This window comes from Leptosomus discolor, chromosome 4, assembly GCF_034619465.1.
Source record: "Leptosomus discolor isolate bLepDis1 chromosome 4, bLepDis1.hap2, whole genome shotgun sequence".
Classification (NCBI taxonomy): Eukaryota; Metazoa; Chordata; class Aves; order Leptosomiformes; family Leptosomidae; genus Leptosomus; species Leptosomus discolor.
In genome coordinates, this window is record NC_141394.1 from 44,327,260 (window position 1) to 44,350,689 (window position 23,430).

Below are 23,430 nucleotides of genomic sequence, written 5' to 3' on the forward strand. Positions count from 1 at the left end.
GGAAAACGGAGTGCCTCGAGGTCTGGGGGGCGATGCGAGAGCTCAGCGCCGCGAAACCCCAGGCCGCAGCGCCATGGCCGCCGGTGCCCACAAACTGCAGTCGCGGCCTGGAGGCGGAGCCGCTCCACCGGCAGGTCCCGGGCCGCCCTTCGGCCGCTCTCTCCGTCGCGGCGGCGTTGTCAGGCGACGGGCAGTGCCGGGGCGGGCGGGGCGGTGGGGGGGCCGCGGCTCTCGGGGCTGCCGGATGGCCGGCCGGAGGCGCTGCCGGGCGGGAGCGAGAGGCCGCCGCCATGGCGGGGGAAGGCGGCGGCAGCCGGGCGGTGGGGCGGCGCGGCGCGTTGCAGGTGAGCGGGGCGCGCTGCCGGTGGGGCCGGGAAGCGACGGCGGTGGCGGCGTTTGGCTGCCAAGAGGTTGCTGCGACTGCGGATACAATAGTTTGGTGTTAAAGACAACACACACGAAAAAGCCGATTTGCTATCAACGTGAAAACTGGGGAGCAGGTTTCCTTCCGTGCGGACACTGGAAGCTGCTCCCGGTGCACGACCGGGGAAGCAGTCGCCGTACGGCGTGAACAGCCCCGGACTTCCCAGCTCTGATAGTCGTGCGGAAGTGGCACTGGCTGAAGGGCCAGCGGCGGCCCGCAGCAGGTGCCTCGGGCAGAGCCGTGCCGAACAGCCGGCTCCGAGGCCTGCGGTGGTGTGTGGCGGCCTGGAGGTACTGCTGCGTTTCTTGATATGTTTTTAATCTATAAGTAAGGCCAATTGCTTTCAATACCCATGTAAACACGGTGTGTCCACGATATCATGCAGCAGAGAGTCCGACTTAGCAGCGGTGGCGTATTGTGAAGTTCTTCCATCGTTTTGGGCCTGCCACCAGCTTCAGGTTCTTGTACTGCAGCAGTCAGTGAAGAAGCAGTCCTGCTCACCTTCTGTATTGCACCTGACTGCACAAACCTTTTTGTTGTACTCTTGCCGATCAAAACGTATAAAAGGGGTGAAAAGTGTCACATGGTGATGTGTCATTATTGGCCAAAATGCAAGAGGGATCTGCAAGATATGTTTCTTACGAAGAAGAAATATAAATTATGGTTTTTAATAATTTTTTTAACACAGAAAAATTTGTGGAATGATGATAGAGTGGAAACACTGTATTTCACTTACCCTTCACGATAATTTTCAGTTAATCTCTGTTGCTGAATTTTACTTATGTGCATATGGGAGGGGGAATTAGTGCTGAACTTGAAGTGAATCTTCCCTTCTGTGTAAAAGTTATTTGTAAAACCGTTTCAGGATGAGCTAGAAGAAGCAACTTCTGCTCATGCAGCAAAAGAGCAAAGAGGTGAATACTCAGATGATTTTGAGAGTGATGAAGATGGCATGTTAAACGGTAAGGCAGAATTAAATATTTTTCCTTGTGCTCTTCCCTTTCTTAACTCATTACTAGATCACAGAGAATCTTTGGGAGTCAATATGATTTAATGTTCCAAGATTTAATATTTTAACAACTTGTAAGTCACTTAGCCGTCCTCTTCCAAGTTAGAAGCAGATTTCCCAGTGAAATCAGTGGTGGAGCCAACCTGTTAGACCAGACACAGTCTATGCTGTTTCCTTTGTGGTGCCCGGTTTTTGTCCTTAGCCATATTGTTTACACCTGGATGAGACAGTAGTGTGGAGTACTGTGAATGAAAGTGGGCAGGGCAGAGAGAAAGCCCTGTTGTTGGCCTACTCTTTTCCCCATCTGGAAAGTCAGCGAATAAGGGCTGCAGGACACACGGCAGAGCATGCTTGCTTGGCAGTGTACACAAACCAGGAAGAGGCTTGATCTGGCTGTTTTTCTTGGGCCAGGAGGCATTTGATATTTGGTAAGGTTTATGTTTAGTTTAACGAGGTTGGCCAAATGGCTCTTCTTCCTCCTGATAATGGTGCTGCCTGTTAAGGGTAATATGAATCTTAAATATCATAATGTATTTTTAAAAGAACTTCATCTGAGCCCTAGTTTTCATTCACATCTGAAACATCTTTTAAAAGTTCATGGGATATTATGATTTCACTTTGCTGACAAGATTTAGAAAAAAGCTCCTCCTGCATTAAATACGTTACTCAACTATGTGATATTTTGTCATCTTCCTCGTGCATTTGAACTCTGAAATAAAGTCTGTTAGAAATAACAGGCTACAGGAAGATAAAAATATTTTTGTTAAACATGTGAACATTAGCATTGGAGCAAGTAACTCCTTAGAGGAGTATCTTCTAGTAGATTTCAGATAGGACAGAAGTGATTAGAAGGGGAGGATGGATTCTGGTAACTGAATGTGCCTGACTGTTGTTGACTTGCCTCTGCTATGGTTGGAGACCCAGTTTTTCAGAAGGAATTTAAATAGCATGACAGATAAGAATTAACCAGTGAAAACTTGGAGTATTTTCTTTAGATTGGGTCCATGGAAACAGATGACAGGAAAGGAAGTATAGTAAGGATCTAGTTTGTTGCCTTTGCAGAGGTCAGAGGTGCAGAAAGAGAAATGCTCAGAGACTTAAGTCAGGAGAGTGTTATATGAAAAATACTTTTAAATTATAGAAGATACAGTCTTTCTGTACCATTTTTTCCTGCTTGTCTCAAATAGAAGTTGATAATGTGCTATTTTCAGGTATTGGGGAAGAACTTAATGAAAGTAATTCAGGTGCTGAAAGCACTAAGAAATCAGTTGCTGTTGAGAGTCCTCTCTCAGATGATGATGCTTCACAAAAAGCAGCAGATTTGGAAAACGAAGCTGCTGATGACTTGACTTCATCCTTTCATGAAGAGAAGCTTCAGCAAATAATGCTTTTAGAAAGTGGAAACATACAGGATGATAGAAAAGATGGTGAAGAAGGTTTGGAAAGTCAAAATGAGGGTAATGACAGAAAAAATAATGAAGAGTGTTCAGCTGCTGAAGAAGTACCATGTGATAATAGTGAAGGTGACCACTGTAATGATGTTTCTTTTCGTGAGCTACAGAGAAAAAGAAATCAAGAGGAAGACAAACCAATACCAAAGCCACGGGTGCACAAAACAAGAAATGCTTCAGCATCAGGTGAAAAGAAAGTGTTTGAATGTTGTTGATGCTACTTGCTTAGCCATATTACAGTATTTTAAAGTGTTGTAATTTGGGTTATTTTCTGTGTTAATTGTCAGCTGCTTGCAGGGAACTTATTCAATGTTTTTCTAAAAATACATGTTTTGATAACCTCCAGCTGCCAGAGGGTAAACTGAACAAGTGTGGGCCAAGTAGCAGGAAGTTCCTATTTGCTTTTTCCTTTCAGGAGATGAAAACCAGCTTTTTGGGTACTTAAAAGTCCCACTCTTCATCAGCGCGTGTCCATGGAAGGTGTGGGAGGGCTACAGGGTTGCCTCTTCTGTATGTGCGTAGCACGGAAAGCCATATTCAAAGTGTCCACAGCATCCATGTAGCCCATAATGGAAAGGTCCTTAAATGGACATCCGTTCTCTATGACCAGTGAAGTTGGACCACAGTGTTGACATACATAATGAAGTCGTGATGCTGAGACATCATGATGCTGTAATGTTACAATGTCAGAAAATGAGCCATAACCAAAACATTCATGAATGGTAGACTTCTCACCATCACTAACTTAAAATTTCAGGTGATCTTTTACTTTGAAGCTACTGAGCCAGTTTGGATGTGTAATCAAACACTTAAACCCCCCAAAGTTTAATGTTTCATTATAAGAATAGCAAATTAATTTTTAATATGCAAAGCAGAATTTGGAATTCTGCTAATTGACTATATGCGCTTTTACAAATTTGAAACGTCAAAATACTTCACAGTTTTTATCTACTTCCTAATACGAGAAGAATTTGTCCTGTTTGATGTTGAGATAAATTTATGGCTGGTCATTACCTGTGATGGAAGTTTACAACTTTGAAATTGCTAGAGCATGGTTAGTGATATCAGCTCCTGTTTTTCTTTCCACATGGTGGCACCAAAGTGCTAGATATTTGAATGTCCAGCTGGGCACTGCAGATGCCTCTCTTTCATGGCCAATGTGCCTGTGTAGTTTTAGACTGGCAGAAAAATGTTGAAGTACTCCTTTTCTTCATGTGAATCTAAGTAGTACGGTGCTACTAGCATATTGTCTTCAGTAGTCAACCATTGTAAGTTTTCTTAGGTCAGATAAATTGATCTCTGTCCAACAGAGGAGGTGACTTCCCAGAGATTACTAAGCTTTTTCTGCTGCTTTGATTTTTCTTGTGATTTACTGCACGGAAAAACTGTGAGTGCACCTGTAGGAAAATTGTTGTGACCTCTGAGCTCTCTAAACTCCACATGAATTATATAATCAGGCTCTACACAGCTGAGTGTGCTGGGTGGGCATGGTGATTCTCCCATTTCGTGCAGTAGATTTTTATGACCTAAGAAATGCTTCTGTGGCAATGTGCAGAATTAGACAAGCATTTCTATGTGGATCGGTATATGTAAAGAAAAAGGCAGGTAGAAAGCTGTTGTGTGGCTTGATCTTGTTGGTGACAGGGCAGGCAGAAGAAAACATGAAGAAAATAGCATTACTAAGCAGGAGGAAGGTGAGGAGCAAGAGGACAGAAATCTGTAAGGAATGGTTGCATGGTGATTCTCCTGCCCAGGGACTGCCTTAGGGAGGGAACAGAGACATCACTGAAGAAGCTAGAAATACACTGAAAGCCCTCCTCTTCGACTGCATTTCCCATGATGTCTCTTCCTACCCCGGGTAGTTTTGTTCTGCACCGTGCAGAGAGAAGCAGTCTGCCCTTTGTATCCTTGTTAGCAGATGGCGGGACAAGCAGAATAGCAAAAAGGTTTTCTTACGACAGTGCTGTATTAGGTATATGCTCTCTTCTATATTTATGGAAACTTTGTCTCTCTAATTACAGATAAGACCTTGAGCATAGTTTCAGTATATACAGAGATAATGATAAATGGAAAAAATATTGTCTATGTAGGGATTATATGAGAAGCTTTAAAACTTTCATTTATGAAAAGTGGCTGTAACTCTTTCTACAGCTGTTTGTATATGGCCTCCTTGTGTTAAGAAAGCTGTGCTATTATTTGAATAGCTTATTTAACTGAAACTAGTTAGTTGAATCTATCTTGACAAAATAGCATTCCAGACTAAAACGCCTTTAACTAGACATAACTGAAACTACAGTATTTATTTTCAGCTGAGAATATCAGCATTCCTTCATTAGATAGCTGTTATAAACCATCACCTCAACCAAGAAGTATGTTGAGAAAAAGTGGTCCTGTGGAAGATAATGAGCTTAATAGGTCAGAAGGAGAAATAACTCCTAAACATGGATTATCTTCATTTTCGGCACCATCATCCCCAACTACTCTGAATGCCCAAGCCACCATGAAGAAAAAGCTGCTTGCTGAAAGTCCTGGTTCTGGAATAAGAGAGTATGTGTGTTGATTTTTTTTTTTTTAATCATCTACATTGGAAACTTTAGAAACTAAGTTTTATTTAGCTGACAAAAATTTTAGGGAGAAAAATAGGACAAAAATAGCAGTGGGAAAAAATGTCTTTGCCAATAGCATTCTTACGGTGAGGGCCAGATAACATAATTGGTTTTCTTTGTAGCTAGAGACAGAATTTTGTGATCGTTTGCAGCCTTGTGTGCTGAGTGGTTTTATTTCTCCAAATGTAAAACAAGAATTGTACTTCTCCTAGAGAGTTCCGAACAAACATTCTATCAAAGTATTACAAAGCTAAGTTAAATTATACTATATATAAAACATATACAATGAATTGCTCACTTGTTTGCCACTTTCTGATCTAAGGGTCCATGGCTAGAAAGTACTTCACTACCATTTTCCATTAATTTTACTTCCCACAATGAAAGATCTGGAGACTCTGATTTACTGATGTGTGGAGAAACACCATCTGTGAAAAGTAGAAATTACATGTGTACAAGTGGATAAATGTTACTATTTATACCCTAGTCATATCTAATGGTCCGATACAAGTCTTCCTAAAATCAGTGGTGTTCTTAATTTCCTTCCTACCCTCTTTCAGTATCTTTCTCATGCCCTGGTGTCTCCTTCTGTTTTGGTTTTGAGAATAGCCCAGCATCATTCTTGCAGTTATGTCCAAGTACAATATCATCCCAGGTGTTGAGAAAGAGGCATCCCAGGAACAGAGAGGAACAGATTAATGTTTGAGGATTTAGGTTTTGTATTTTGACATATGTCAAGTGTGCGTATCATTGTCTAAGCATCTTTGAGACTTAAAAGAAGTAATTTTGATTTGATTTCCACTTTCTCAGTTAACAAGACTAGGGTAAACCTTTCACTTCTTCCTGCACCTTTCCCATGAAGTTTAGTACAAACTGAGTAGCGCTTCTCTATTTTTTTTTTTGATTTATGAATCCCTAACAGTTCTTAGGGGATGTGCAGACCCTTTGAGAAATATCAAATCTGTGGGCTTCTCAGCAGTATCCATTGAACTTACCCTTCTTAGTCCCCTTTTTCCGACTGATTACAAAAAAATCAATGGACCCCAGGTTGAAAAACACTGGAATAGGCTGTTAGATGCCTTTTTAATTTGCTAAGGTAATCATGCTGGGGGGTAATTTGCTGTGTGCAGGACTGTAACAGGTAGGTAACATAGACTGTCAGGTGCAGCAAGAAGAATGCTGTCTGTATGACCTATGTAAGGTCTATACGCTGCAGCCTAACGAGAGAAAAGATAGGAACTTGGCAGGGACAAGGCGGTGTTGTCAGGGCAAAGGAGGACAAAGAAACGATGATTTGGAGTCTTCAACAAAAGTGGAGGAAGATTGTTTAATTATGATGCTGAAGTATGCAGGTATAAGAAGAGACTGGTTGAACTTGTATAGCTTGAACTATCAAGCAAGAAACTACAATAATAATGCTTACAGGTTTTATGTGGCATTTCTTAGCGAGCGATGGAAAGGTTAGTATTTTGCATCCGTTTTGCAAACAGAGCTGAACTGGCTTGCACGTGGAGTTCTGTGAAGTTCGTGATACAAAGTGCTCATTGTAAATCTGCTGTTGCCAGTGTCCTGTGCGCTAAGTGCTGCAGCTTAGGCTTGTACAGTTTCTGATGCCCACAGTTCATGTACAGTTGTACTATCTAGTAAGCGTAAAGTAAACCATGAAAGTTTACGTATCAACAGAGGATAGAAAATGGTTCATAAAAATTCAGAATTCTCCTTGTCACCTCGAACTTACCTTCGTCATTGTAAATCTAGGTTAAATTTCTGAGGTTGTCAGCATTGATACTCCTTTCTTCAGGTAACTTGGAGTTAATCTGTCATCCGCAATTTACATTTCTTTTAAGACTTCAATCAGAAAATTGTGGAAGACTGTAATTTGTAATTTACCATGGCATTTTTTGGTTTGTGCCTGAATTATTTTACAAATTTAGATGTGTATTAATGGCAGTTCAGATCTGATAAAAATGTTTTTTAAGTATTACTAGTAAAGTGTTTCATAAATGACTGTTTCACCACTTAGGCATACATTTGAATTGAGATGACGTTTTGTTTAAATCCCCATCACAGAATCTTTCACTTACTTCCTTGTGTGTCTTACACCCCTGGAAAAACACCACACACACGATGAAAGTAGTTTGTTTTACTCAAATTGTTGTACAGACTTCAGCAGTAGTTTACTAGGTGTCAGAAGAGCTCTTGCTGCGATTGTAATAGCTCTTGCTTTTCATTTCTGCACTAGAACCATGTTTGGGTGGTAAGCCAGATGAGAAGTTTTGCCTTTGTCATGCCTTCACATTCTATACCATTTTTTAAAACTTCAATTGCTGCTCCAGTCTTATATGTAAATACAGTGCAAATGAATACTCTTCTTGTTAGTCCATACAGTTCTTAGAAGGAAGTGTAGGGAAAATACATTGTATTACATCAAATTTAGTAATAAGTTTCATAAACAGATGTTTTTAATACAGAAATTACAGTACTCAGAAACAATTAAATTCTTGTTAATGTGTCCTCTCAACCTTTTTCTCCTGTTAGATCAAGATCAAAAGATCAGCACCAGTGACTTGAAACTGAAGGACAATAGTAGAAAATCGCCTTCTGTTACAGAAGTGATGATGATCACAGTATATGAGAAAAAAAAATTAGAGAAGTCAACAGATGACAGTTCAGATGAAACGGTGAAAATAGTGGAAGGGCAAATAGTGACTGATACAGTACAGGAGGTATCAGTAAATGATCAGGCTGAGCATGGGGAGGCAAAGAACACTTCAAAGGACTCTGTCAAGGTATTATTCATACGTGTTTTTACCATTGTTTTGAACCATGTCCTAGAAGCACCGTGAAAAGTTTTGTAAAGTTACTGTTGGTACCTTAAGTGTGTAGAACTTTGTAAAGCTGACAATTTATCTCTGGCTTCTGGAGCTGAGGCTCTTACAAATTCTGTGTATGGAAGATGTAGGGAATAACTTTTACACAAGTCTTTTAAACCAGATAAGGGTGTTGAAATGTGTGTTTCCCAGTCTTAAGGAAAGACCCTGATCCAAGTGGCAATTTCAAAGCTCTGTTGTGAGGTTAGCTGAATTGGAATGAGCCATGTATGTTGGCAGGGGATGGAATCCATGGTGTGACTTGAATAATGGATAAGATGCAAAGCACTTTTATGCTCTATCATAAGAAAGAAAATATGTAGGTATATGTAATTGTTAAACCTAAATATTAAAATTAGTTAAAAGAGTGTTGGTATAGTAAGAGGGAAACTTACTGCTTTGTATTTCTAGACGATAGACTATATGTTTACATAATACAAAGAAACATTTCTAGGTGCCATTCCAAAAAGATACAGGCATTCTGAAAGTTTACTTGTTTGATTTGGTTGGAGATTTTTACTTTCTACCCTGTATTGTACCCTTTCTATAGTAGAGTGGCTTTCTTGCATATTTTTCTGACATCATAGAATCACAGAATATCTCGAGTTGAAAGGGACCCATAAGGATCATCGAGTCCAACTCCCAACATCCTTGTTAGCTTGTAAAAAAATATGTTTCATCCTGATCTAGTTCTGTTGCTTGAGATGCTCTATAATTTTACTTTTCCTCTGTGTTTCTTAGTTTCTAAGTGAAACAAAGGAGAGAGTTCTACAAAACCAGAAAGCTTCTTTATCTGACAGGTAAGAGAGAGATGCTGTATCACAATCTGCAGAGTGTAAGACGTGTGAGCGCCCTGACAATGCTGCTTCACTCTCGTTTTCTGTCAGCATCGTCTTCACTGCTGACAACCACTGACCATCTGTGGAAAACAGTTTAGTAGATGGTAGCATGTTTTTATAACCCTTGCTCAGGGTTATATCAGATCAGACTCCAAGTCTTTGGCCAGTGTCTATGATGAGCATGTGCTACTGGATCCACGAATTAATCCAGTCCATGATGGCTTTACAGGTTTTAAGCTGTTTTGTAGCTGAAAGTGTAAGGAATTTGTAAACTTTCTTGGGCTGGATTTGTTGAGTAGTGGCTTGTATTGGCAATAATAAAACACTCAGAAGAAAACCAGCTTCTTCCTCCTTTCCTTTTCCCCCATTCCCAGCCAAGTGCATGTCAAAACAGAATCACAGTAACTTTTGGTATAAACTGAAATAAAAGAACACTACTTGGTATCAGCTACAGTAAGTGGCAAGATTGTTAATAGGTTTGTGTCTTGGTAATTTTATAGGTCTCTGTTTCCTGCACACTTAAAGAAGAAGGTGAAAGCTCTTCCATCAGCTACACCTGTTTCATCTCAGTATCTGGGAACATTAAAGGTGTTGGAGGATAAACGCATGCAGAAGAGCAGCACGCAATTTGCCAAAGCAGATAGTTTACGAGCAGCTGTTTTCCAGGTAGATGTTAAAAACAAACAATAAATGAACAAAAAAGCCAACAAACAAAACTATGCATATAAAGGTCCTGTGATAGAGGCCAACATGTCTTATTTTCTTGAAATCAGTATTTCTGAGTATATTCCTTGCATATGCTTACAGGGGTAAGATCCTTTTATTCTGTTGGCTGTGCCTTTTTGTCAAATTATGTACTAAAAAGCTAGATGAGAGGGGCGTGCCATGGTTCATAATTTATTGTGTCGGACTATTTTCAGACAAATACAGTATTTTACTTTATTTCTACTTTTTCGTTAACATAAATAAGTGTGTAGTTTGAAGTTTCTTTTCGTGTTATGTTCTATTCAGTTGGCATTCAGGAAAAGTGAAAATAAGTCCAGTATTCCCTCCAGAAGGACAATCTATGTGGATTATGTGTAGAATTTCATAACCGTTAGTTTGTAATTTCCAACAGATTTTTGCTACTAACCTATGTGAGACAAACTTTCATTAACAGAGGGTTTTCCTGTGTTTTTAACACTTGTTGTGGTTCTAGAACAAAATTTACAATATCAAATCCAGATTTATATTGTCTCTGTAATTTTTAAAGGTAAAATAGGCTTCATTTAGGGCACTTGTATCTCTAAGCAGCATACGAAATATATAGTTAAACCTTGAAAATTTAAGCCTGATTCTGCAAATGGTTCATAACACTTTATGGATGCCTGAAGTCTCACTCTTCCCAGTTGGGTTTTATTCTCTTTAATATAGGTATTTGCAAGAGAGACAAGTAAGTTATATTCCTATATACTAAGTGATAAGAATCTTTATTCCATTCTTCTTTTTCTTCTTTTTTATGCTTACATTTTTTTGTGGTTTTTTGAAGATCCTCAGGCTTTTTCATATTTTGTAGCTATGATTTGAGAGCCTTAGACTTTTTTGATCACAATGTTTCTGTGATTACAGCTTAGTCTTCCACATGGGGTAGTTATTTAAATAGCACATGGAAGAATTAAGACTAATTTGAGTAATTAAGAGTAATTGTTGCTGCTTTAATAATATTTGATTATTTTACCAGAACTTTTTTAGTTATACCTTAAAAAGACTTCGAAAGTCTGGTAATGATTCTTACAGAATTGGTTGGAAAAGAAAAGGGTCTTTCAAATGGAATTAAGGAGAATTGAAAAGAAGAAGGCTGAAGATCTAAGGAACAGTACTGAAAAGGTTTGCTTACATTCCTGTTTAAAAAGAAGTTGACAAACTATAATTCCTTGAAGTACGCTTATCTGTTCTTTCTGCTAATTATATCACTCTGCTGTTCTAAGGCGTCTGGTTTTGTCTGAATAGCTCGAGGTGAGTTGAAACAGTAAATGGGAAGTCCCACTTGTTATGGTTGCTGTAAAGAGTGTGTGGCTGATGCTTCCCTACACATTTACATAAGTTGTGTTAAAAGTGTGCTTCTTAGATAAATTTTCAGCTTTGTTTACAAAGCCCTTGGGATGCTCAGCCCTTCAGGTGTTAAGTTTTAATTTGTCATCTGTTAGAAAATGAGTTTGCTCCCTGCTCAAGAGATACTTATCTACAGAGGACTGTTTTTTGAACAGTACCATACACAATTCTTAGATTTGGCTTTTAAGTATTTAATATGTTTCACTTCTAAGCATTTAACATGTATTTCATATTCTTCTACACATATTTCACAGGACTAGTTTGTCTTATTTGATTCAGTTAAATTAGAAATGAGCATAGAAAAAACCTACTCTATGTAGTTCAGATTTAATTTTGAGTATTACTTGAAACTTTATCTGCAAATCAATTTCCATTTCTTTCTTGCTCCATCTAATCCTACATTTGACAACAAGTTTAAAGCATACTATTTCAATTATAGTTTTATATTTAAGTGTATTTAAATGTAGATAGTTATTTTCAATCTAGAAAGAAGCTGTTAAAAGAGAGGAAGCAATTGCATCTTTTGAAGCCTGGAAAAAAAAGAAAGGAAGAGAAGCAAAGAAGTTAAGTGGCAAAAAGAAGCTTGAGGAACTTAAGAAAAAGAAAACAGAAGAACAGAATGAGGCAAAAACAGAAGCAGCACAGAAGGTGATGTGAAATATGTACATAAATGTGTTTCAGATAGAGTTCAAGAGTTTGGTAACAGAGAATAATTTTGATTGATCCAGCAAGAAATGGAAACGAACTAGACTCTAAAATCTAAACATGGTTAGTTTTTGAAGAAAGCTCGTATTGGATTCTGTTCTGTTGGAAGTCTGAAATGTTTACATTTGCAAGGCATTTTTAAGCATTTACAAGCAGGCATTTTTCCATCTTTGGATTCTATTAACTGAACGTAAAGTAAACTCTATATAAATACGTTGGCGATGAACTATTACTTACTGGGAAGAATTTTTTTTAGGTATAGTGATGCCCACCTCTGAGCAGTGCTACAAACAAATAGTCCAAAATTGGAATGTATAGAAATTACAAAAAATAATAATACAGAATAAGCAAGTGCAGTATCGACAAAAAAGGTGAGAGGTAAGATTTCTAATGAATCTGGGGTTGTCTTTAGGCATTCGAAAAGTGGAAAGAAAGAAAAGTGGAATATTTAAGAGAGCAAACCAGGAAGGAAAAACAGTCTGAAAGAATTAGGAAGAAGAAAGAAGAGGAACTGGTTGCAGAGAAGAAGAGAGACAGCATGACAGCAGTTGAAAAATGGTACTACTCCACTGGTTTTGGAATCCCATAGTTTCACAAATCTTTGCTTATAAATGCAGTAGGTCCTCTGTGAGTGCTTGATGTGCTTTTAATTGGGAGACAGTGGCATACTTGGGATCAGGCTCTTCAGTCCCAATGGAGAGCAAATGAGAACAAGCTATATAGCTTCTTTCAGTTTAGTAACTTAAATGCTTTCCTCCCCAAAAGGCTACTGACTAAGCCCAGGCAGAGATACTGCAACTGAGAAGTAAGATTCATTGAGTAGTATAACATCTTATGTGATTAGTTTCAGGCTTCATTGCTAAGCCATAGGAAGGAACATAAATCTTAATCTTAAAGTTTTGTGGAATACAGTGTATGAACGTAGATGTATCCAGAAGCAAATGAGATGTGTCTGCTGGAGAAATTCTTTGTTAGTTTTACAAGCCAAGAGTTTCGACAGACCATGTGCAACTTACTATTACCCACAGAAGGTTTTAATCTGATTTTTTTTATATGATACCACATAAGGGAGAAAGTAGTACAGAAAAGGTGATGCCATAATAGATAGAATAATAGGTTTATTTATACCTTGGTGATATAATATATAAAGATGGACTTTGAAGATTTTAAATGTATGTTCTTGATCTTCTATTGAATGTGTAAAATATCTTTTTTTGACTCAATTTAGTTAATGAGTCACAGATGCAGCATTTAGTGTGTTACATGATGATCTCCTGTTCTTCCCTCTCACTATACAGGAATGAAAAAAAGGAAGAATGTATGAAACAGAAGAAAGTAGAGAAAATCCTAGAGAGAAGAAAGCAAGAAATAGAACAGGCAAAGAAGGAAGAAAAAAATAAAAAGGCTGTGGAGGAATATGAAAGATGGCTGGTATTTTTTTTTTTTTTTTGCACTTTGACAAAAATCAAAAAGATTAATGTAGTAATTAGTGTGAACACTTTAGTACTGTAATATTGTTTTTGACATTGCTATGAGAGGCCAGATGATGGCAGAGTTACGTAGTTAGTTCCCCAAAATTCTTGAGCAAAATGATGGTAAAACATAATGAGCTTGATATTTTCATACATGGAAAATGTATTCTCCCTGCCTACATGTCATAGAGTTTTGAGTTTCATAGTTAGTCTTCATTTTTTGACATTCCATGTCAGGAGCAACCATCTCTGAAGGGCACAAAACCTGCAAAACCAAGCAGCATCACCAGCTGCAACAGTGAGTGCATATACATTCAAGTAAGCATTTAAAGTGGAGACTCATACACCTTAAAATTGATAAAAGCACTTGTAACGAGGTTTGAGATTATTTCCATTTACTAGAATGGGTGGAACTGATGCTCCCCGTTAATGTTTTCGTACAACAACATACTTTAGTCACAATTGTTAAGCAGTAAACTAGCCTAGTACTCTAGTCCCAACAATAAGGCAGGTGGTTTTTTTCCTTGCTACAGAAAGACAAACTAGGAGAGGGATCACTAATATTCTTAGCATATATTGCTTTTTTAGAGATGTGTGACTTGCTAGTTAAAGAAAAACCTGTGGTTTTCATCCTCATCCTGTGACACAGTCATTCGTCCCACTGACTTTCAAGGTTTTCTTAGTCTGAGAGCGTTTCTTCTGTTGTCTCCCTTCCTTGTGATTTCTGGCATGTGTCATGTACATATGGTCTCTGTTGCCGTTTATGAGAAAGGGATCTTGCAACTCAGCTGGCTTAAGGTCCTTACGGGGATTCATTTATGCTGTCAATAGCTTAAAAAAACCCTTTTTTCAGAGTCTTAGTGGGCTTTCTATAATTTTTTTGTGGGGGTAGGGGTGGAGGAGAGATGAGAACTGAGACAGGCAGATGTACGGGTGTGGGACAGATTTTAAAAGGACAATCATCCTTTACTTGGATAACTCAGAAATATGCAGTTATGTAAACCACCGAGAACCGGCATGTTTTCCCTTCTCTTTATTTCAAACCTTTTTAGTCTTAGGTATAAGTCTTTTAAGATCTTATTTGACCTGGTTCCCTATTGGAATACCTCTGATTTCTGCCATAATTGGTAAGAAGTGTTTTCTCTGGTCCCCTTTGTCAAGTGATTTCCAGCTCAGTTTTGTCAAATGATTAATGTCCAGTCTTAGATTATTTCTTGCTCAGTCAATATTCCTGGTTGCCAAGGAAGGAAGTACTATGCTTTGAGTAGTAGCTAATGCTGTGTCCCAGTATGCTACGCTTACTGAGACTATCCTCAATTAGCATAGCTGTACCAAACCATGCATGTTACTTCTCATTGTGGATTTGACTTCCTTACTGTCTTGGACTCTGTACAGAGGTAAAAAAAAGGATCTGTTTTTTGTGGAATGAAATCTGCTACCTAGTACAGGCTCCCCTGATCAAATTGTGTATAAATTCCTGAGGTCATCACTTCACTTCAGTGGGCTTATTAATATAAATTTTAGTAGCTGAAGGAATGACCAGATCTAAATGGATGTACATATGCCTACATGAGAGAAGTGGTTTGAAAAATAAGCAGGTGTTGGAGGATGTGACAGGTCCTGAATTGATTGGCGGAGGCACCTCTAAAATGATCTCATTTTCAGTGTCTGTGTGCAAGTGTTGACTGATGTGTCTCATGCTCAGTCTTCACACTTTACTTACTGAAATAGTGCTGGTTTTTGCAGCTAACAGACCTTCATTTTAGAAAGTGTATCGGGCAATGGCTCTGTCATCATGTTTGGCCAGAATATTATCTCCCTTTGTATAGTAATCAAGAAAATACGCACCATCAGCGAACTGCAGGAGAGAAACACCTGTAAAGTTGTCAATATATTATCAAAGGAACTATGACGATATCTGCCTACAGGTAGATAAACAGGCATCAAATCTGAGAGGGCAGAATTGTGGAAGTCTTTTAAGTCTATTGTTTCAAATAAGAGGGTTTCTGTTTGAAGGGAAATAAAACAGCAGTAATATAGTAGGAAGTATTCTAATATGTTTTCGTTAATGTTCAACAGAAATAAATGTGTAAATTCATGCTCAGCTTTCCTGAATCAGGTGTTGACCATAATGCATGGGTGAAACAGACATAAAAATCTCCTTGTCATTCTTCTAAAATATAAGAAACATTCTGCTTTTATGTTAATAGAAATTCTTCTACTTATACTTTTAGAGGTCATTGTGTGAATGTTTGATAACATAAGTGCATAGAGAAGATTACTTTCTAAGCATGAAAATAAATGCCCTGAAAGAGGCTATTAACACTTGTAAAATACTAACATAAAAAGGATAATCTTGAGCTGAGATACTTTGGTATTGCTAAGGAAATGTAAGCTTCTGATTTTTTTGTTTCTTTCATGGTATTTGCCTCTTGCTACTCACCAAGTACTCTTGAAGCCGATCTAGATGTTATGTTTGATAAATGATCATCTTTTACTGAATACATACTACCAGGGTCTGACACTTGTCATTAACGTGCACCTATTCTAAGGAGTAGAATGTGGAGAAGAATCACTTAGAAAGTTTATGACAGAACAGTTTAGTTTCCATTATTTTTGAGATAGTAATCTTGGTACGTGTTTTCTTGGGAGAAAAGTGAGTATCCTAGATGTGTTACGTTCTCCATTTTATGGGGTAAACATTAACCTAGTATGAGTTGATGAGAAGTAAGGCTGATCTCAATTAATTCTCAAAGATCAACATAGTAAGGTTAAATGCCCTAGAAGAAGTTTGAAACTTTACCTTGAGGTTGAGCATGCTCAACACCTATTTTTGGCATTCTAAAGCTGTTTAAAAATGTCAGGAAATGATGTACTGGATGAGTCTCACAGATTTGTTGCTTTTCTGGGTTAGAAACAGCTGACATGCGTTATTCATTTCATGTGGTTTAATAAGATCTATCTGAAAATACTTTCTATATTGGAATTTTAATCTCCTGACATTGCAATATGGTAGAAATAAGGCTGTTACTGTTATTCCTCTTAAATGTTGTAAGATTTCTGTACTATCTAAAATTCAATTATTAGGTGGCAGGCATACTGCTAAAGAATGTGATCTTCCCAGAAATTTTTAAGTGAAAAATGTATTCATAGAATCATAGAATGGTTTGGGTTGGAAGGGACCTTAAAAATCGTCTAGTTCCACCCCCCTGTGCCATGGGCAGGGACACCTCCCGCTAGACCAGGTTGCTCAAAGCCCCATCCAACCTGGCCTTGAACACTGCCAGGGAGGGGGCAGCCACAGCTTCTCTGGGCAACCTGTTCCGGTGCTTTATCACTCTCCCAGTAAAGAATTTCTTCCTAATATCTAATCTGAATCTCCCCTCTGTCAGTTTGAAACCATTACCCCTCGTCCTATCACTACCTTCCATGATCAAGAGTCCCTCCCCATCTTTCCTGTAGTCCCCCTTTAGGTACTGGAAGGCCGCTAGAAGGTCTCCCCGGAGCCTTCTCTTCTCCAGGCTGACCAACCCTAGCTCTCTCAGCCTGTCCTCACAGGGGAGGTGCTCCAGCCCCCTGGTCATCTTTGTGGCCTCCTCTGGACCTGCTCGAGCAGGTCCATGTCTTTTTTGTGCTGGGGACCTCGCAGCTGAGCACAGTACTGCAGGTGGGGTCTCACCAGAATGGAGTAGAGGGGGACAATCACCTCCCTCGACCTTCTGGCCACACTTCTCTTGATGCAGCCCAGGATACAGATTGGCTTTCTGGACTGTGAGTGCACGTTGCTGGCTCATATTCAGTTTTTCATCCACCAACACACCCAAGTCCTTCTCCTCAGGGCTGCTCTCAATCCACTCATCACCCAGCCTGTGTTTGTGCTTGGGAGTGCCCCAACCCCTGTGCAGGACCTGGCACTTGGCCTCCTTGAACTTCATGATGTTTACACAGGCCCACCTCTCCAGCCTGTTAGGGTCCCTCTGGATGGCCTCCCTTCCCTCCAGCATGTCGACTGCACCACACAGCTTGGCGAACTTGGCGTGGCAAACTTGCTGAAGGTGCCCTTGATCCCACTATCCATATCACTGAGAAAGACATTAAACAGCACCGGTCCCAATACCGACCCCTAGTCATGCCACTCATTACTGGTCTCCGCATGGACATTGAGTCATTGACAATTCTTTTGAGTGTGACCATCCAGCCAATTCCTTATCCACGAAGTGGTCCATCCGTCAAATTCATGTCTCTCTGATTTAGAGACAAGGATGTTGTGCAGGACAATGTCAAATGCTTTGTACAAGTCCAGGTGGATGATGCCAGTTGCTCTTCCCTTATCCGCCAATGCTGTAACCCTGTCATAGAAGGCCACCAAATTTGTCAGGCACCATTTGCTGTTAGTGAAGCCATGCTGGCTGTCTCTAGTCAACTCCTTATTTTCCATGTGCCCTAGCATGGCTTCCAGGAGGATCCACTCTGTCATCTTGCCAGGCACAGAGGTGAGACTGACTGGCCTGTAGTTCCCTGGGTCTTCCATTTATCCCTTTTTAAAAATGGGGATTATGTTTCCCCTTTTCCAGTCAGCGAGATCTTCATCAGACTGCCATAGCTTCTCAGATATGATGGATAGTGGCTTAGGCACTTCATCTGCCAGTTGCCTCAGGACCCGCAGATACATCTCATCAGATCCCATGGACTTGTGCCCCTTCAGGTTCCTCAAATGGTCTCTTCACCAGCTTGGCAAGCCTATGACCAAAAAAGCTCTTCCCCTTTTTTGACAGATGGACCCCATCAGCCCCCAGTAGACCAGGTCTCTCAAAGCGAGTCCCATGGTCTGAGTAGCCCAACCCCTGGCTGTGGCAGCACTCCCATAACCGTTTGTTGATTCGCCAGATTTGACTGGCTCTTTCAAACCCCTTCCCTTTGACCGGGAAGACTGGTGAAAAAACTACCTGTGCTCCAGAGCCCCTTACCGCTGCTCCAAGGGCTCTGTAATCCTTCTTGATACTCCTCAGGCTGCTCTTGGCTGTGTCACTGGTGCCCACGTGAAAAAACAACAGCAGATAATAGTCAGTGGACTGTACGAGGCTCGATAGTCTCTCAGGGACATTCCTGATATGAGCCCCTGGTAAGCAGCACACCTCTCTAGAGAGTGCTTCAGGTTGGCAGATGGGTGCCTCTGTCCCTCTCAGAAGAGTCACCTACTGCTATCTCCCATCGACTTCTTTCAGTTGCACTGGTTGTTATACGGGGAGCAGACCGGGCTGCCTTGCTCAGCTCCAGCATCTCCCCTGATGTGATGGGTCTTTCCTCTTCATTCTGCAGGGAGGTGAAGCGGTTCTGCAAGGGCACCTCAGGCTTCAGGGGAAGCGTCTTCCTTCTGGAGGTCCTTGCCATTACAAGCTTCCTTTCTGCTGCACTACCGGCCCCCTCCCTTCTGTGTGTGCTTCTGGGGGAGTTTTTGGCTGTTTGGCCATGGACTGTGGGCCCACTGCAGACTGTGCTTGGAACCAGCTCTCTGCCTCCTTCTCAGCCTCCCTGATGCTGTGCAGCCTTCTCACCGCCTCCTGCAGCTCAGCCACCTGCCGCAGGAAGTCCTCCGCCTGAGCACACCTTTTGCAGGCAGCTCTGCTGCCTGTCCCTGCCCCAGGAGAAAGGTCCAGGCACTTCCTGCAGCCTGAGGTCTGCGCCGCCGCCTCTCCCTTCAGCAGCTCTGTCTGGGAGGAGGCACTGGCCACCACTGGGGTAGGTGGTGCAGACCCCCCCAGCCGGAGCTGCAGCCTTTGCTCTCAGACGGGCGCCCACCTTCTGCCTTGAGGGTCAGGCAGGACGTGTGCCCTTGGCCTGTGCAGGTGGTCACAGAACGGTGCCCGGTTGCTGGGTTCTGTGGACCTCAAGCCTCTCCACTTGGCCAGTGGAACGTCCCTCCTTTGATGAGGCGCCCTCCCTGCCTGCCCTCCCGCCCCAACTGCTGCCCCGCACCCTGTTTGCCCAAGCTGGCACTCCCCAGGCTGCTTTTTATAGGTGTGGGGGTGGTCACGGTTGCTCTGTCAGTGCCCAGGTCTTGTCCATGTCTCCCGTGAGAGCTGCCGGCTTCTGGCAGGTTCCTCCACTGCCCTGGCATCTCCCTGCCTCAGGAAAACCCGGTGCACCGAGATCTGCTGCTCTGTTGCAGGCCAGGCTGGCTCCGGGGCAGCTCCCCTCAGTGACTCAATCTTCATCTTACTTCATCTTACTAGGCTATTGAGTAGGAAAATTCCACAGAGAAATCAAGCCATACAGTCGAGTTGATCTAGTGTGTGACAAGCTGCAGTTATTGATTTCATCTTTTACTATTTCTGTTACTCTTCTCCTGTTAGTGCAAATAACATCTTTATTATTTTAGGGAAGATTTATGTCTGTAATGTGAGAATGAACTGTGGTAGAACATAAAAAACTTTGTGTATTGAAGGCAGGGAAGAAGCCAGTAAGTCTTGATGTCAAATTTATTTTGTTAAAAACCAGTTAAATTAACTCAAGGCTCTTTTCCTTGGCACTGGCATTCATTCATGAAAATTGGAGCTTCAAACCCAAACATTCAAAAGTGAGACATGATTAAAAAATCCAAAGCAACTTTCATTCCCTTCCTGGGTGGGTGTATGCTTTATCTTTGGTTTGGATTTTTCATACATGAGTCTGTTGTGCAACATGCATTCAGTAGAGTGCTTTACAAACATAAAATACACGCATTTCTTTGTAACCCATGATTTCTCAAGTAATTGCCAATACTGGTACAATAACTCCCGTGTTTAATGAGTTTTTGATTACCCGTCCTGTTGTGCTTTTGAATGTCAAATACAGATTCAGATTCTAAGATTTGTAGAATATGATTAAATTTTTGTAAAAATAAATTGGCTGGATATGTGCAAATACTCCAAAACAGGAACATGAATCATGTATGTGTTCCATGATAGAGGACATTCTTCCCAAGCTCATCTGTACTGCTTGCATGTATCTTGTCCTCTTTTTTTCAAAAATATCACTGATAATGCAGGTTCCTTTCCGCTCAGGGTGCTAACCAGTTCCCTTTAAGAATTCCTGAAAAAATATCTTGAACTTGTTCTAAAAACTCAGAGCCACCAGTTGTGTTCATCTAAGGAAGATCTCTATGGAAGGAGAAAGAAGGTGAAAGTGTAGGATGACAGAGAAGAGTCAGAATCTTACAGTGCTGCAAGCCCAGTTTGTCTCAATTACTCCATGTAATCCAGAAAGATACAGTTTGCACAGAGAGATAATATTTTTTATTATACTAATTGTGATGAACTTTTTGTATGGCTTGTTTTAGTGTAAAGGGCATTACTTCTCCATGCAAACCTTGCCTTGCTTTTAATCAGCTTTATCAGTAACAACATGAAATAGTTGTGCATCTATTTAGCCAGACGAGACATTTGTAACTGAATTGGATCGACTTATGTTAACAAAGACCTAAAGAGCCCAGATTAAAATCATATTGATAGGATTGATGTTTCACTGCGTGTTATGCTTTTTAAAATCTTTGTACATCACCTGTGTAGGTAGCATTAGTACAGTTCGACTGTTGTAAAAACAAGAGGAAACTTCTACTCAAGCTCCCTTTTTTACAATAACACTTCTACCCCCATTTACCAGTTTACTCCCTTAGCCATAGTTATCTCCCTATTTATCTTCTCACTTAGGAATAACAGGGAAACAGTACTAGGATCTTGGGTATTTGGGGATATACAGTGTCGCTCAGAGGGTTATCTGAGAGTGACAGTTCCGTTACAGCTGTCTTCAAGGAGCAGTACTTCCACTGCAATGCAGTTCATACATGTGAAAATATGAAATTGTTATGGTGGTTCGAAATACTGGCTGATAGGCTGCGGAAGAGGAAAGGACCAAGGTTAGATTTGGCACAATTGATGATGGTTTTAAGCCTGTGTATCCGCATGGCATCTTTACAACCAATGGTGTGTGAGCCAGTTGTTGATCCTAGGAATGAATGCAGTGTTCGTGTGCCAGCAAGCCAGCCGCTCAAGGGCCTCTTGCCCACCTGTCAGGTGGGGCACTGTAAGTTGCGCTGTGGTCCATACTATCAACCTTGGTTCCACCAAGAGAGAAGGTACTTTAAGTCTGTAAGTGGCATGCTCAGGCACACACCACACACCTGCAAGTATGATACAAGGAGAACCTGCACTCGTAAAGAACTCTGCAGTGTACTAAATTGCTAATGCAGATGCACCCTTAAATGCTGGTACTCACAATGGTGAAATGGCGGTCATCTTTGCCAAGAAGAATGCTTATTTTACATAGAACATAACAATACAAAAATTAAAAAATAATTATAAATAATAGCAAATTATTTTTTCAATGACAGATCTCTTGAAAATCGTTAATCAGGCACAAAAAGAATATTGAAAGTATCTTACTTATCCTTCATAATCCTAATTGCCCATTGCTGCTTGAAGCAATAGAAAATATCATCAGAACTTTGCAGTGTTTATAATATAAGTTAGATAGATATTTGTTTATAATTAAATTGTTCAATTCCCAGTTTGTTCTAAGACATGGCAAATGTGATTTAATAATTACTGAAAGTTACAAAGATGCATCAGTGTTCTCATGTAATGAGAACAACATATTTAGCATTGTGATTTAGGTATCCTCTTAAAGAAGAGAAGTAATTAAGAAGAGACTAATTATATACAAGACAAATACAGCACCTAATCCATCAGGCCTTCTCTGGAGCTTTTTGTTTAGATAGTGCACAAAACCCGCCCATCCTTGAGACAGTCACCTTAATCGTAAATGACATCGAATGTGCAGCCTCTTGTGTTGCATTGTGCAGTGTGTGGCTGAATCCCTAAAAGGGATGCACTAAGGTCAAAAAGGTAAGTCTTCATTGCATGTTAATTTTTGATTTTATGAAAGAACGGTATAACAATAATTGTAACTTTTCTGTTGGTGGAGTTGTTTTTTTTTGGTGTTTTTTTTTTGTTTGTTGGGTTTTGGTTGGGTTTTTTTTGTCACATCTTTTTATTCTCAGGAAAAGAAAGAGAGGAGAGAGCAGCTTGAGAAGAAGCAAAAGAAGTTGAAGGCTCTCCATGGGGATGAAGTACCTTCTCCCTGGAGTCCACCTGGCAAAATCACATACTCAAGGAATTACTGAGCAGTCTGTTGCCTTCTACAAGAAAACATGATCCACAAAGTTCTGACAATGGCTAGTCATTATTTCAATAACAGCTGATTTTCACTGAATCCATTACAGATGTAGCGTTCGTTCTTTCCTTTTGATTTATATATCTCTGCAGTTTAAATAGATTAGTTGTCCCTTTCCATGGCTTTAGAAAATGTAATGATTTTTGTAATTCCACATTTGACTTAGTTTTGCTAAATCCTGTGTTACTTTTTGGTGAAAGTGTGTATTCAATATATGTAAGGCTGGCCTCTGGCATTTTTTCACCCAATAAGTAGCAGAATGGTTATTTTTAAGTTGCTAGGCCACACTGCTGGGGGGTTAAGTCTGGAAGAAATGCTTTGTGAAGGCGGGGGGATGATGGGCAAGGAGATGTTGGCTCTCTTGTGGTGACAGAAAGAAGACAAAGAGCTAAGCAGTATGGTAGTGGGATGTCATTTTGATACATGCAGAGACAAGCCACAGAGAACATAATGTATTTCTTAGATTATGTTACATTATGAAATATAAAAATAGCTTTTAAATTAAAACTGTGTCAAGCAGAAACAGGATTTCATGGGGCCAAAAGCAGTCGATCATGTGATGGTACAAAAGAATTAAACTGGAATCCTTATAATGTAAAATGATCCAGGACTAAGTAAGACTGTAGCTGTTAATTCCATTTCAGGTCTTCATATACATCCCGTAGATTTCCTACAGGAAACAGCAATTTTAGAGGTATGTTTTGCAGTTCACACAAATCTTACATAAAATGTAATTTTCTCTTTTGTCCATTCCTG

The 23,430-nt window shown here is 40.3% G+C and overlaps 1 protein-coding gene across 1 annotated transcript; it reads left to right on the top strand.

The window, feature by feature from the left end:
• The first annotated feature begins 290 nt into the window (after positions 1–290).
• Positions 291–22,624, top strand: MAP9 (microtubule associated protein 9). The gene is made up of 14 exons (XM_086464807.1): positions 291–439; positions 501–714; positions 1,290–1,386; positions 2,645–3,070; positions 5,194–5,421; positions 5,811–5,924; positions 8,026–8,276; positions 9,099–9,157; positions 9,697–9,862; positions 10,973–11,062; positions 11,774–11,935; positions 12,405–12,550; positions 13,291–13,423; positions 22,502–22,624. Exons 1-14 carry the CDS (start codon positions 291–293, stop codon positions 22,622–22,624), a joined length of 2,358 nt encoding a protein of 785 aa, XP_086320933.1.
• Positions 22,625–23,430: the final 806 nt, after the last annotated feature.

Bases quoted from the DNA above. Each gene is read 5' to 3' on its own strand.
- MAP9 (XM_086464807.1), top strand. From the start codon at position 291: ATGGCGGGGGAAGGCGGCGGCAGCCGGGCGGTGGGGCGGCGCGGCGCG. The intron at 3,071-5,193 runs GTGAAAAGAAAG...ATTTATTTTCAG, and splicing joins AAGAAATGCTTCAGCATCAG to CTGAGAATATCAGCATTCCT. The intron at 12,551-13,290 runs GTACTACTCCAC...CTCACTATACAG, and splicing joins ATGACAGCAGTTGAAAAATG to GAATGAAAAAAAGGAAGAAT.